The 15,176-nt window shown below is 38.8% G+C and overlaps 1 protein-coding gene across 8 annotated transcripts in view; it reads left to right on the top strand.

Annotated features, from left to right (window-relative positions):
• The window catches only part of UPL6 (ubiquitin protein ligase 6), a 134,331-nt gene that overhangs the window by 62,809 nt on the left and 56,346 nt on the right, over positions 1 to 15,176 (top strand). For all 8 annotated transcript variants that reach the window (XM_088976065.1, XM_088976063.1, XM_088976064.1 and 5 more), the window contains one exon: positions 4,543 to 4,610. In XM_088976065.1, the coding sequence (XP_088832191.1) occupies positions 4,543 to 4,610 (68 nt within the window). The remainder of the gene's footprint in view (positions 1 to 4,542; positions 4,611 to 15,176) is intronic.

Below are 15,176 nucleotides of genomic sequence, written 5' to 3'. Positions count from 1 at the left end.
ATCTACATACATTATGAGAGCAATAAGGTTCACCCTGTCTTATTATAAAGTGTATGGTTGGCACCACTTGGAGTTTACCCCACATTCTTCATAGCCTCACATATTCTCTCAAACCAGGCACAAGGATATTGCATCATCCCATGTAAAACCTTCACTAACCTGCACACCTTCCCATGAAAATCATAGCTAGGAGGGGGATTCATAAATACTTCCTCTTGCAAGTTTACATTCAGAAACACATTCTCTATCTCTAGCTGGTGTAGTTCCCATGAAAAATTATCCGTTAAGGATAACAAAACACAAACAGTATTGCACTTGGAAATAGGTGTAAATGTCTCCTTGTAATCAATCCCCTCCTTTAAATCCTTTTGCTACAAGTTGTGCCTTGGACCTTTCCGCTAAGCCATCTACCCTATACTTCATTGGGAATGCCCACTTACATCTCACAATACTCTTCCCCTTTGGTAAGTCCACTAATTTACATTGTTTTTCTTTCATCAAATTCCACATATCCTCATTCATTTCCTCCCTCCATTTGGGATCATTTATAGCTTCAGTGTAGCTTCAGAGTACTTGGAAGGACATGAATAGAAGAAAGAACAGAGAGAAAAGGTATAATAACTAGGAGACAAGCTAGAATATGCCATATATTTGGCAATGGGATGGTGAGTAGTATAGGAACGAACAACTTTGTAAAGAGCAATGGGAAGGTCCAAGTTAGAATTAGGAGGAGAAACAATAGGTGAAGAGTTACTTGGATTAGCAAGATCTGACTGGATGGAGTCAGGTTGGTTATCATCACAAGCTAGAGGGTTTCTTTTTCTTTTTCTGTAGGTAAGCAGTTCCAGATGCTTCTAAAGTCTTGCATGTGCACCATCATTACCTGTAGAGTCAACTGGAGTCTCACTAGGTTCACCTGAAGTGTCAGAACTAGAAGGGTTAGGGAAGAGGATGTAGGAAAAGGGACAAAAGGAGAGGAAGAATCCTCTTCCACCCTACTAGTCTCCCCTTGAAGGGGATTCTTGGAATACTCAAAGAAAGCTTGAGACTCAAAGAAGACAACATCCTTGGTTACAAACTTTTATCCAAAAATTGGATCATAATGCTTGTAGCCTTTCTGTGTAGGAGAATACCCAAAGAAAATACCATGAATAGCCTTAGGATCCAACTTTGTTTGCTTAGGATCCTTAATATGAATGAAACAGACACATCCAAAGATGTTATGAGGCAAGAGAAAGTCAACTTACATAGGACACAGGATAGAATATGGGGTTTTTATGCCCAACACCCTAGATGACATTTAGTTTATCAAAAAGGAGCCTGTAAGAACTGGTTGAGACCAATAATTCTTCGGCACCTGCTGCTGAAATAATGAGGCCTGGGCAGTCTCCAATAAATGTCTATTATTGCATTGAATGATCCCATTTTGGTGAGGAGTACGAGCACAAGAAGACTGATGTAGAACATTAGCTTCCTCCAAGAACACATCCAAGCAACTCTCAAAGTGTTCTGCTGCATTGTAAGACTGATGGAGAACATTGAATTGAGTTTCCCTCATTTTATAGAGCATTATTGTTGTTGCCCTTGGTACGTCTGTGTGATTTTTTAGAAAGTATATCCACATGTGTTGAGAATAATAATCAGTAAAACTGAAAGTACCAATAGTCATTTATAGAAACAAGGAGGTGAAGGGCCCTAAACATCAGAGTGAACCAAATAAAAAAGGAGTACAAACCTCACTGTTTGAAATGGGACAAACTGATAAAGTACCAATAGCCAAATTTGACTTGAAATTGACTGAAACAATTATAGAAACAACTCTTTTAATAAAGAAAAGACATATGACCTAGTCTAGCATGTCATAGATGCACCTTAGTTATTGACTTTTTGTCCTAACAACCGCCAAAAGCTGATGACTGCAGAACTAAACTGATATCTTTGTCAAAATAATAAACACCCCTAGCTTCATGACCGCTCCTTACTGAGGTGAACCTTACCTTTACCAGAGAAGGTGGAGAGGGAACCACCGGTTACTCTCACTTTGTCTTAACCAGGTCCAGACATGAGTTGATATGAAGTAAATAATGAGGACAAATGAGTCATATGATCTGTAGCTCCTGAATGAATAATCTAGGAGCAGGAATGCAAAGGACCAGTAACACTATGTGCCGAGGCATTACTTGCTTTTGCAAAGGAAGAGGAAGCAAGGAAGGTGCTCCTTAACTATGCCATGGCTCGGCTAAGGATCTTTACCTCATCAACTATAAAGTAGTAGGTCCCTGAGGTGAGGAACTAGTGGACGGGAATGTCCTAAATCTGAGATGAAATTTCTTAACTAGCCTGCCACCCAAATGCACCCAAAATAGTGCTCTTTTAACATGTAATGAGTATGAGCACCTTGTCTAGTTGCTAACCAAAATAACAATGCCACTAAAGGTGATTATGGCTTGGGTTGGGTTGGGCCTAGCAGCTACATTACTGTCTTACGGGTTCTACTTTAAAACATCTTGCATTCTTGATTCTATGATCCGTACCAAGCCCCTTGAGGCAAGCCCAAACAAATCCTTGTTAGGGTCTTCAATTCTTAATCCTTACACAAAAATAAATGATTTTATAATATGAATTGCCTTTTAAAAAGATATTTTACTAAGGACGAACATTAGCCAATGGGTATCTGCCTTTGTAGCAAATAGGGGGCGAAGCCCCCGGCCCAGCCATTAGGTTCAAAAAATAACAAAGGAGCACGCCTGGGCTGAAGCACAAGGTGCACCATGCACACGCCTTTTGAAAGTGTTGCACCTAGGACCTAGGCAAGGTGCATACACTCTAGTGGTAGGCTGGTAGCTAATCATAGGTCAGTTCTCCAAATCATCATTAATAATGCCTTTCTATATAATGGTTACACTCTAGTGGAGGAACTGTGTATGGAGCGACCTCTTGGGTTTGTTGCTGATGGGAAGTTGCCAAGTGCCTTGCTTTGAAGATTTCGTGAGGTAGTGAAAGAGTTTGGGATGAAGTGCTGGCTTGGTGCTAAGTTGATGCTTTTGTATTAAGTTGCATTACCACCTCTGGTAGCATTATACAGGCAGTCCATGGTGATGACATTGTCATCATTGAGTGTGATACTCAGGGTATAGAGAAGCTTAGGCACTTTTTGTAACAAGAATTTTATTTCTTGTTCCTCAGGAGCAACATAGGTGTTTGGCAAATTGTTTTTCGAGAACGGATTTTTGTTCTATAAAAACAGAAATAGCATTTGGATAACAAAACTATTCCTTAACATCTGTTGTGCAAATCCATCCACATTAAGCATTAATTTAACCATACAAAACATGTGTCAAGTCATAACGAGCAAATTGTCATGGTTAGAAAATCGGCTTGATTAATTGACAGCCATTAGAGACCTACAATCATACAATCTGTTAACATTTATATAATTTTTTTTTTCTGATTGTTTTGAGAACAGGGGAGGGGGGGGGTGGAGGCCTGGGGATCTAAATCAGCACTCCAATCATGATCCTCACATTGAAGTTACCTACTTCCTGAGACAAGATCTGTGTAGTAGTAGGAGATGTTTCACCAAATCAGCATATAGTAGCTTGAGTTCGTGAAGATAACAGCAAAGGAGGAGATACATTTAGGAAGAAAAAACAGAGCATGGATAAAGTTTTAGGACAAAAAAACAGAGAATACACAGTTAGAAACGCTAACAACGAATAAAACCTTATGTGTATGAGATTCTGACTAGAAAATGGTCATCGGAGATGATAAACTGGTTGTTCACCGTTGGTCCTTGATGTGCAGTGGGTTTGTAGCGGGATCACTGGGAACAAATGAAGAAGTCTGCTCGAGGGTTAGGGCTTGGAGGGGTGGAGAGTTTATGTCATCAATGCGAAATGACGACGTTGCCCCTTCTCTCATGTGGGAAGGGCGAATATGTGTTCGTAAATAAACTGGGACAATGTGGGAATCACGCGTTCCTTGAGAATGTGTTCTCCGGGAGTGTTGATTTCTCATTCCCAAAGAACATATTTTTTGGGCGGGTGTTCTCACTCAGGAATGACTTGCATCTCGCATTTTTTTTCAAACTTGTTTCTGTTCCACGGGAGCACCAGGAATGAGAGAAACACTCCTGCGGAACGTTGCTGAACAGTCTCTAAGTTATACTCTAAGCATTGAGGTGGGGATATTCAGTAATGGCATTAATTTGTCTCAAAAGAAATATGTGCTTGATTTGCTTAACAAGACAAGGTTGTTGGGTGCTAGGCCAACAGAGTCTGCTGTCAAATGACACAATTAATTACCAGATTTAGCTTATGAACTTTCTATTATTAACCTTTTATGGAACAGTTAATTATGCTTTTTATTCATTAACCCTCCATTTCAAAAGGTTATTCTAAGTTTATGACATTGTTCATCAACATAAATTCAAATATTGTTTATACTGCTTGCTTTATTATCCTTGGTTATCAAAACCAAAACAAATACATCTATATTGCTTTTTGGTGGAATATCATGTTTATGTTCTATTTTATCTTGCAGGCAATGTTTGAAGGGATTCTTGTTGATATACCATTTGCCACATTCTTCCTGAGCAAATTAAAACAAAAGTATGGTTCCTTCTGGTCTCTTACTCTGTATATTTGCTATCTGGTATTGTTTTCTTTTATTCCAAGAAAGTTCAAATTAGTGGTGATTCTCTGTATCTATATGCTTTTTTTTTTGATAATTGAAAATAAATTCATTAATAAAGGTAGAACTGTTACAAATAAGCCCAGGGAGAGGCTTGAGGTGCAGCCACACTCTTAAGACAAACACAATTACATGAAAAGTACAAAACTCACTAAAAGAGAGATTAAACAATTACAAAGCTGCCCAGAACAGAGAATCCCTGTTAACCTCTTGTTTTCCATGAGTATCAGCCATCTCATTAGCTGATCTTCTTACCCATTGGATCTTCACTGTCATATTCTTAAGGAGGTCTCTTAATCCCCAGACAGTCGAATCCGGATCCAGTAACCATCCCACAACGACCTGGGAATCACCTTCAATTATTAGCCTTCCTATACCAAGTTGACTGGCTAGCTGAGTCCCCTATACAGCAGTAGTAGCTCAGCTTTGGTAGAGTCTCCTAAGCCAACTGGGCTTGAGAATAAAGCTAAAACATTTCTGTCCTTATCTCTCAAGACTCCTATGCCAAAGGGACCAAGGTTACCTTGGCTGCCCCTGTCAAAGTTTAGTGTAACAAAATCCTCAGCAGGAGGGATTCAATATGCAACATAACTCTGTTTTGAGGATGAATTGCTAGCCACTGTTGATCAGTTCCTCCAGAAGTCATCAAAGGAAAAGAGTTGGGTTAGGTTTGTTCTTAACCAGTGTATTGCCCTTATCATTATGAAGTCCTTCAATTCAGAAAGACTTCTCTTCTTATTGTGGAAGATTCTAGTGTTCCTCTTATCCCAAATAGTCTATAAGGAAGCTGCTCTAATGCACCTCCACACCAGTTTTCCTCTTTTGGATTGCCTACTAAGCACTGAGGGTTCAAACAGCTGACAGACTTTTGCTTGCAGCAACCACCTGCAACCTAAAAGGGAAAAAATCCACAACCAGATAGTTGTAGCAATAGGGCAAGATAAAAACAAGTGAAAACAATCCTCACCATTGGATTTGCAAAGAGAACACCAATTTGGGGACAACCACAAATAAGGCCTTTTCTTCTGCACCATGTCCAAAATACTAACCTTCCCAAGGAACATTTCCCAACAAGATATAGAGACTTATGAGGGGATAGGCTTAGTCCAAACTTCCTTAATAGGAAAGGGAGAAGAGACGGGTCATGCAAAACATTTTGAAAAAGGAAGCAACTGAAAAGGAACCTTTAGGCGAAGGGGGCAAATCCTTTCATCTGACTTAATGGAGTTCAGACAAACATTAGCCAAGAGAGGCAAAAGGTCTGTCACACAAGTCAATTCTTCCTCCCTTATCCCTCTTCCAAACTAAGTCCCAATTCAAAGTGTCAAGGGTGATAGGAGAAGAGAGGCACCTGGCCACAATCTTATTCTTCCTCAGGGAAACTGAATAGAGAGAAGGAAATAACTCCTCAAGGGCTGATTTATCCACCCAAATATCTTCCCAAAACCTGACTAATTCCCAGAACAAACATCATACCTGATATATCGAAGGAACTGGGGGAGGATCCCTGAGATTGCTTTCCACAGTGAAGCCAAAGTAGCCTGACTAAATTCCTAGAACAAATATTATACCTGATATATCTATATGCTATTTTTTTTTATGGATCTCTATATCTAAATGCTATTAAGACAGTCTTTGCATGTCTTCTCAACAAATTGTATTTTTATTCTTGCTCACCAAATGTAGAATCTCCTATACAGAGAATGAGAAATAATAACATTCGAATAACATGTTGTTTCTTGATACCTAGTTGAATCTAGTCTAGACTCAAACCTTAATAGGTCAATATGTTTTTATTTTCCAAGACAAAGATCTTTAATGAGTATATGTATTTTTAGCCCTGGCTCCATTTTTTTTTTTAATTTTATACAAACATGCCAAGTTTCCCTAATCTTTCTCTATTTAAATTTTTTGCTCAATAAATTTACCCCAAAACAATTGGACTTAATTTACCTCTTCTTTGGCCATGGCATTAGCCAAACAGTTCATTGATTTATAGGCCAACAGAGATTGATTCTCAGTTCTCTTCCCTAGATTGACTTACATATCAGGGTGTTTAAAAGGTGTGAAAAATGACATTAAGTACCCCTCAAGTTGGGCTCTATATATCTATCATTCCCAACTTGGTACAAATGCCAACATGATGGGTACTTGCCACACCCTTGGTGAAAATATCACCTAATTGATAAATATAGTTAGCATACAGAATGCAAATGTCACCCACTTTGATCTTCTCATGAATGAAGTGCTTGTCTACTTCGATATTCTTGTTTCTCTCATGCATCACAAGATTGTGGGCTATATTAATTGTTGCCTTATTGTCACAATACAATGACATTGGATGCTGAACTTCCACTCCCATCTCCATCAAGCATATTCTTCAACCACAACATTTCAGCCACCCCATTAACATCAATTGGAGTGTTTACTAGTTTAACACCAAGTTTACCGATGTCCTATAGGAGATCTAGCCATCTAGGATGTACTTCCTCTAGGAAATAAAGATGCCCTTGTTTGACTTTGCAACGTCAATCTCAAGGAAATACTTTAAGGGCCTAGATCTTTAAATTCGAACTGAGCTCCCAAAAACTTCTTTAGTTTCTGTATCTTTGACTCCTAGTTCCTTGTAAGAAAGATGGTATTGTCACTCTGGCACTGTCTAAAGCCATCTTGCTTGATTGAATTATTGAGTTTGCCAAACCAAGTCTTGGGAGATTGTTTTAGGCCATACATCGACTTCCTATGATGACACACTTTTACTTTTGTTTCCTTTGAAGAAAAACCCAAAGGTTGAACCATGTACATTTCCTCCTCAAGATTACCATTCAGGAAGGCATGCTTAGCATCCAATTGGATGTAACTACTAGTCCAATTTCTGAGCAAGGGAGAGAAGAAGATGGATAGAATTCATGTTAGTAATTGGAGCTAACATCTTTATGTAATCGACACCATATGTCTAGGAGAAGCCCTTGACCACCAACTTGGCTTTATACCTTTCTATTAAAACATCAACATTATTCTTAATTGCAAAATCCACTTGCACCCCATAGGTTTTTTCCCTTAATGAAGGTTGACCAAATTCCGCATGCAATTCTTACAAAGAGTATCAATTTCCTCTAGCATAATTTTCTTCCACTCAAGAGAGTTTAGGGCCTCTACAACAAACTTGGGGACAAAAACATTGGATATTGCAAAAAAAGGGACGACAAGGAGACAAGTTGCTACAAGTGGTGAAATGGCTAATAAGGTGCTTAGTAGTGCATGGGCGAGTACCTTTTTGCACAACAATAGGGAGTTCAAGATCACACTTAGGGTCACACAAGGAAAGTGTACTTGGTTCAACAGGACACATACTACTCTTTATGTTTGACTCCTAAGAGCCCATTGGTTTAGGAGATGCAGGTCAAGGAGTAAACATGTTGAACAGGGGGCACAAACAAGAGAACAATGAGAGGCAATAGATGGAGTTAGAAGCAATAACAAATTGAACGGGAACAAAAGGAACACAAACATGCTTCTCATCTAGAGTATTATTCTTCTCAACAAAGGACACATCCATAGAAATGAATGTACGTCGAGAAATGGATTATAACACTTATATCCCTTTTGGGCTGAGGGATAACTAAGAAAAACACAAGGAATTGAATGTGGGCCAAGTTTACCATGAGATGGTGACAAATCCTGGACAAGACTTGGGAAATGTTTTCTTAGTAGGAGGTATTATAGAGAAAGATAGATTTGGAATCACAAAGTTACATTGGCAATGCTAGCTCTTCTATTTATATTAGGGCAACCCAACTAATAAGAAAAGTAAAAGTACAAAGACAAAAATGCCCTATGGCCTAAGTACAACTACTGTTAAGACTCCCCCTCAAGTTGGGATTTAGATATCAATCATGTCCTACTTGTCATGTCACATTAAGTCATTGTGCCCTAGGTGATGAAGGTCCTTTGTGAAGATATCTGCAATTTTCTCTTTAGAACTAACATAAGGGATGCATACTTCGCCAATCACAATCTTCTCCGTGATAAAATGTTTGTCCACTTCCATATGCTTGTCCTATCATGAAGAACTAGATTGGCAACAATATTGATAGATTCCTTATTGTCACAATACAATGACATTTCAGCAACACTATGTGACATAGCTCTGGTAAATTTCCAAACATCTATAGATTCAACCTAATCAACACTTGTATACACTTCCACCTTTAAAGACCCATGCTTCTGGAATAATAAACCATCCATTGCATGCTTCTTCACATACCTAAGAATCCTCTCAGTGGCCTCCATGTGGGTAGCCTTAGGAGCATACATGAATTGGCTAAGGACACCTATAGCATATGCAATGTTAGGCCTAGTCATAGACAAATACAGAGCCTCCCCACGTCTCTGGAACTGTTTCACATCCTTTATTGTTTCATCATCAGAATCACCCAACTTGTGTTTAGGATTGATAGGAGAATCAATTGGCCCACACTTATATCCATTCTGATGATGTCAGTGGTGTGGCTTCAAGTTGCTCTATTGCTTTCGAATCCAATTGGCTCTTTTGGAAACGAAGGAAAACACAGAATGGTGGATTAGAAAGAGGAGGAGGTTGAACTTGTATGTGTTTCTCCTCAATCCTACTCTCCCCCTAAGGAGAAATAGGGAATAAGGTCACTTTCAAAGAAGGATACATCCATAGAGAGAGAGTATTTCTTGGAGATAGGATCAAAACACTGATAACCCTTTTGAAAAGAAGGATAACACAAGAAGACACATGAAATGTCACAAGGGTCAAGCTTACCACAGGGGGAGATAGGTCATGAACAAAACAACAACTCTTGGCAATAAATCCGATTGAAATATGAGGAAGTAGAGATAGAACCGTGCTGGTGGCGCCAACTTCTATTATATTATATAGGGTAGCAGAAATAAGAAGGGAAAAGACCCTTGTGCCCTTGTTGTAAGTGAGTACAATAATAGAAATAACAAAAAAAGAACACTTTAACTAGCCAAACAGACCCTAACACAAATAACTAAATTATTTCAACACTCCCCCTCAAGTTGGAGCATAGATGTTAATCATGCCCAACTTGTCACACAAATCATTGTGCCACACATGATGAAGACCTTTGGTGAAGATATCTACAAGTTGTTCGTCTGAGTTGGCATATGGAGTACACACTTCTCCATTTACAAGTTTCTCTCTAATAAAATGCTTGTCCACTTTAATGTGTTTCATCCTATCATGTAAGCAGCAATATTGATGGTAGCTTTATTGTCACAGTAGAGTGACATAGGATTGCTCACTACAAAACCCAGTTCACCTAACAGATTTCTTATCCACATGATTGGAGCAATCCCATGAGACCAGGTTTCCTCCTACAAAGGCACAATACCCACTGGTAGACTTTCGGTTATCAACTGCTCCTACCCAATCAACATCAGTATATACTTCCACCTTTAAGTGACCATGTTTCTGGAACAACAAACCAGCTCCAGAAAACTTCTTGAGGTATCTAAGGATCCTCTCTGCAGTTTCAAAGTGAGTTGTCCTAGGATTGTGCATTAACTGACTAAGGACACCCGCTACATAAGCAATATCAGGCCTGGTCATAGACAAATACAAGAGTCTCCCTACGAGTCTCTAGAACTTCTTCACATCTTTCAAAAACTCTCCCTGATTGTCTCCCAGCTGGTGATTAGATTAAATTGGTGAATCACTTGGTTTTACCCCCAAGTTGCTTGTATCTTCTAGTAGATCTAGTACATATTTCCGTTGGGAAATAAAGATGCCCTTGTGAGAGCGAGCAACATCAATTCCAAGGAAATAACGTAAGGGGCCTAAATCTTTCACCTCAAATTGAGTGGCTAAGACTTTTTTTGGTCTCCGTATTTCAGCCTCCTAATCTCCTGTGATCACTATGTCATCCACATATACAATTAGAGCTGCAATTTTCCCTTCACCTCTTTTCACAAATAAAGTGTGATCTGACTGACATTGTTTGAACCCCATCTCTTGAACTACTAAGTGGAACATACTAAACCAAGCCCGAGGTGATTGTTTCAACCCATATAAAAATTTTCTTAACCTACACACCTTTTGTTCACTGCTTTTGGCACAAAAACCTGGAGGTTGGGTCATGTACACTTCCTCTTCCAAGTCACCATTCAAGAAAGCATTTTTGATGTCCAATTGGTGAAGTTCCCAGTCAAGATTTGTTGCCAATCAAAGAAGAATCCTGATAGAGTTCATCTTGGCTATTGGAGCAAAAGTTTCTGCATAGTCCACTCCATATATCTATGTAAAACCTCTTGCTACCAGTCTAGCCTTGTACTTTTCAACAGTTCCATCAGCCTTGCGTTTCACTGTGAACACCCACTTGCATCCCACTGGTTCCCTCCCTTCAGGAAGATCCACCAACTCCCGAGTGCCATTTTTGTGTAATGTATCAATTTCTTCCTGCATTGCATCTATCCATTCAAGTTTAGATAAAGCTTTTGCTACATTCTTAGGAACGGGGACACTGTCCACAAAAGATAGGAATGCACGAAATGAAGGTGAAATGTGATCATAGGACACAAAATTAGAGATAGGATGATTAGTGGTACAAGATCTAACACCCTTTCTCTTAGCAATAGGAACATCAAGATCATTGATGACAGGGGAATCAACATTGAGAGGAACAGGCATATCAATAGGAGCAAGTGTACCTGGCTGGTGAGATGGATCTGCCTCTGGCGAATCCGATGATGTTGGTTGCATAGTGTTAGGTTCCACGACTCTTGAACTCTGCTGGCTTTTATGGCAATGATGAAAGACCCGGAATGGAGGAGGATCGGGTAAAGGAGGTAGTTGAGTTTGAGCCGCCTGTTTCTCCTCAACCCTACTCTCTCCCTGAGGAGAAACCGAAAAGAAAGGTTGATTCTCAAAGAATGATACATCAATGGAGACATAGTACTTGTGAGAGGTAGGATCATAGCAACGATACCCCCTTTGAGATAAAGGGTAACCAAGGAAAACACAAAGAATAACCCAAGGATCAAGCTTACCACGAGTAGGGGACAAGTTATGGACAAAGCAACGACACCCAAAAACACGAATCGGAATGGTGGACAACGGAGCTGTAGGAAACTGAAGCCGATGTGGGGCCTTATACTCTAGTAACCGAGATGGCGTACAGTTGAAGATGTATGTAGCACACAAAACTGCATCCATCCAAAAGCGTTTTGGCACATTCATATGAATTAATAAGCCACGAGCTACTTCGAGAAGGTGACGGTTCATTCGTTCAGCAACACCATTTTGTTAGGGTGTCTTGGCACAAGAGCTTCGTTGAAGTGATCCACTCGAAGCAAAAAGACTCCGTGAGATCACTATGGAAGTATTCCTTCGCATTGTCCGTCTGGAAGATATGGATTTCAGTTTGGAACTGATTGAACCATGCGTTGAAAGTCTCACAATTTTTGGCACTTCATCTCGAGATCGCATAGGGTAAACCTAAGTGTATCTAGAGTAATCATCAATCAAGGTAATGAAGTACTTATATCCAACCTCAGTGGGTAGAGTAACAGGGCCCCAAACATCATACTTCTTCTACTCTCTTCTGATTGCACAAAGGCATACACTTCCTGAATTGATGGCGAGTCTTTACTACCCATGATCTGCATCCTGATGGACTCATATGAAGGATTCAGCCCTAGGAGGAATGCAAAGATCTGTTGCTGAGATACAAGTGACTTATACGCCTTTGCATCTTAATCACACTTCCAATTCACATTCTGGTAGTGATCAAGTTCTTTCCATATCGATGTCAAACCAGAATAGTACATCGAGAGACTCCGCTCCCTCTGCTTGCAAGTAGAGGATTTAGCTTGCAGTTGGTATATCTTGGCATAGTGTCTCTGCTCTGAATAGGTGGACTGTTCCCATATCTCACAAGCAGTTTCAACCCACATAAAAGTCTTCCTTACCTGTGGCAGCATGGAAACCAAGAGCCATGACATCACCATACTATTCTCTTGGTTCCACCTATCATATTCAACACTTCTGTTCTTTGGTTCCATTACTCTCCCATTGATGTATCCTATTTTCCCCCTAGCAGTGATGTAGAGTTTTATTCCCCTAGACCACTCAAGGTAGTTCAGATCATCAAAGGGAATACAGCCATGGTAAATTCATAGCCATTACCCCACACACTCCATTGTGGCTCTCTGAAATCTCTGAAGTAGCAGAATTCTCAGACGACATGATAAACACAAGGTTTTTTTATCTAAACTCTCAACTTAGGAACCCTCCTTATATTGACAAAAGCTCCACGCGCAACAATTCGGTTCTGGATTTAATCTGAGCACAAAAATTGGCACCAATTTCCAAAGAAGAACTATGACGAGACTGATTTTCAGATCTGCATGAAGAACAGTCCCAGCCTACTGGTTTTCCAGTAAGTTCCACCACAACATTAATCAATAAGAGAGATCCTAACACACATGAAATCAGACTAACGAGCAGAGAAAACAAGTCATCTATGACCTACAGTCACCTTTTCATAGGTACAGGATCACACGATCCAACAAATAAAAAATATAACCCTCACAAAAATCTGCCTATATTCAGTGGTTTGGATTCATTTGTTCTCCAGTTGGTACATGACCAAGGAAAGAAATAAAAGAAGAAAGAAAAACTTTAGGGTTGTACCAGTTGCAGATCTGATTTGATCAACCCAGATTCAGTCCTCTGTTCTGCCCAGATTCAGCAACTTGAAGAGAAAAAAACTTGGTCGCCCAGATTCAACAACCTTGCTCTGATACCATCTTGGCAATAAATCCGATTGAAATATGAGGAAGTAGAGTAGAGAAGGGAAGAAGAGAGAAAAGGAGAAGAAAGAAAGGAAGAAGAAAAGGTTTGGAGCAATAGAACCGTGCTGGCGGCGCTAGCTTCTATTATATTATATAGGGCGTCTGAAATAAGAAGGGAAAAGACCCTTGTGCCCCTGCTGTAAGTGAGTACAATAACAGAAATAACAGAAAAAATGCTTTAACTAGCCAAACGGACCCTAACACAAATAACTAAATTATTTAAACAACAACCAAAGACATATATTGGAACAATGAACAATGGAACATGACTCTCTCTCTCTCTCTCACATTCTCTCCATTGGCACTGTATTTCTCTGACAATGCTTTCTCTGTCTCCAGTGGCATTACTTTCTATCCCTTTATTTCTCCAGCGATGGCAACGCTTTGTATTTCAATCTCCCTGGAGCGTCCAACCACTCTCTCTACAAGCTTTGTTACGGAATCACTTTTTCCCACATCCAATAGCGGTTCCTCACTATTTGTTTCAGTTGGGGCATAGCTTTTCTTCATCAACAACAAAAGGAGATAAGGGAGACGTAAGCGGCGGCCGACGATTTACAAACAACGGTTCCAATAGCTCCATTGTTGCCTGCATTGTTTTTTTCTTCACCTCTAATGGAAACAAAGTAGATCTGTCTTTCTGACATTGCAAAACAAGGCTAGAGATTTTTTTTTTACCCGTGCAACGACAACCAATGACTGATATTGGGTTTGTGTTGCCTCTTTGGTCTTTCAACCATTACCTAACACACATGTTATTTTGTTTGTTTTCTTTCGTAGTTGCAACCGCTTCTCGATCAGTTCTCTGGTGTTTCACCATTGTAGAGCACTATTTGCTTTTTTTTTTTGAAATTTATACAATTTCGTGTATTTTAATTTACAATTTTTGTTTTTTCTATATTTTTTGTTGATTTTTTATAGTTTCTATTATTTATATGAAATTTCTTATAATTTTCGGTTATTTTTTGCTTTTTTGTAATTTTTTTTGCAACTTCTATTATTTTTTTTTGCAATTTTTAATTTTTGTTTCCCATTTTCTATAATTTATGGTTTTCTGTTTTTTTTTTGTTTTTATACATTTTTATTTTCTTATTTAAAAATTACTTTTCTTGAATTTTGTCATTTTTTATTCTTTCACAGGTTTTTTGTTGAAGTGTATTCATTTTTTTTTTTCAATTTAGGTATTTCTTTGAATTTCTACTTTTTAAAACAATGTTTTCTTAATTTTATTATTTTCCTTTTTCTTCCGAATTTATATAATTTTTTGTGTTTTTCATTTTTTTTTTTGTAATTTTGGTGTTTTTATTAATACTTGTATTTTTCAATAAATTTCTTAATATTTGTATTTTTGTTTGGATAAACTGTTTGCATCTTTTGCAGCCATATTTCTGCATTTTTATATTTTGTGAATTTGTTATATATTATTGTAGATTTTTATAATCTATGGGGTTTTTATGTAATTTTTGAAATTTTTTTCAATTTGGATCGGATTGGACCCAATTTGGTCCATTTGCGTTTCAATTGGACCGGTTTGGACTTGGTTTGTATGGATTTGGATTGGATTAGGCCTAGTTCATTTGTGAATGGACCTATGTTAGATTGGATCAGATCGGACTTAATCCGGTCCAATTGGAATG

The sequence above is a fragment of the Nelumbo lutea genome, chromosome 3, assembly GCF_056320005.1.
Source record: "Nelumbo lutea isolate HS-2025 chromosome 3, American lotus-T2T, whole genome shotgun sequence".
NCBI classification, from domain to species: Eukaryota; Viridiplantae; Streptophyta; class Magnoliopsida; order Proteales; family Nelumbonaceae; genus Nelumbo; species Nelumbo lutea.
This window is presented reverse-complemented; position numbering and strand designations above follow the sequence as displayed.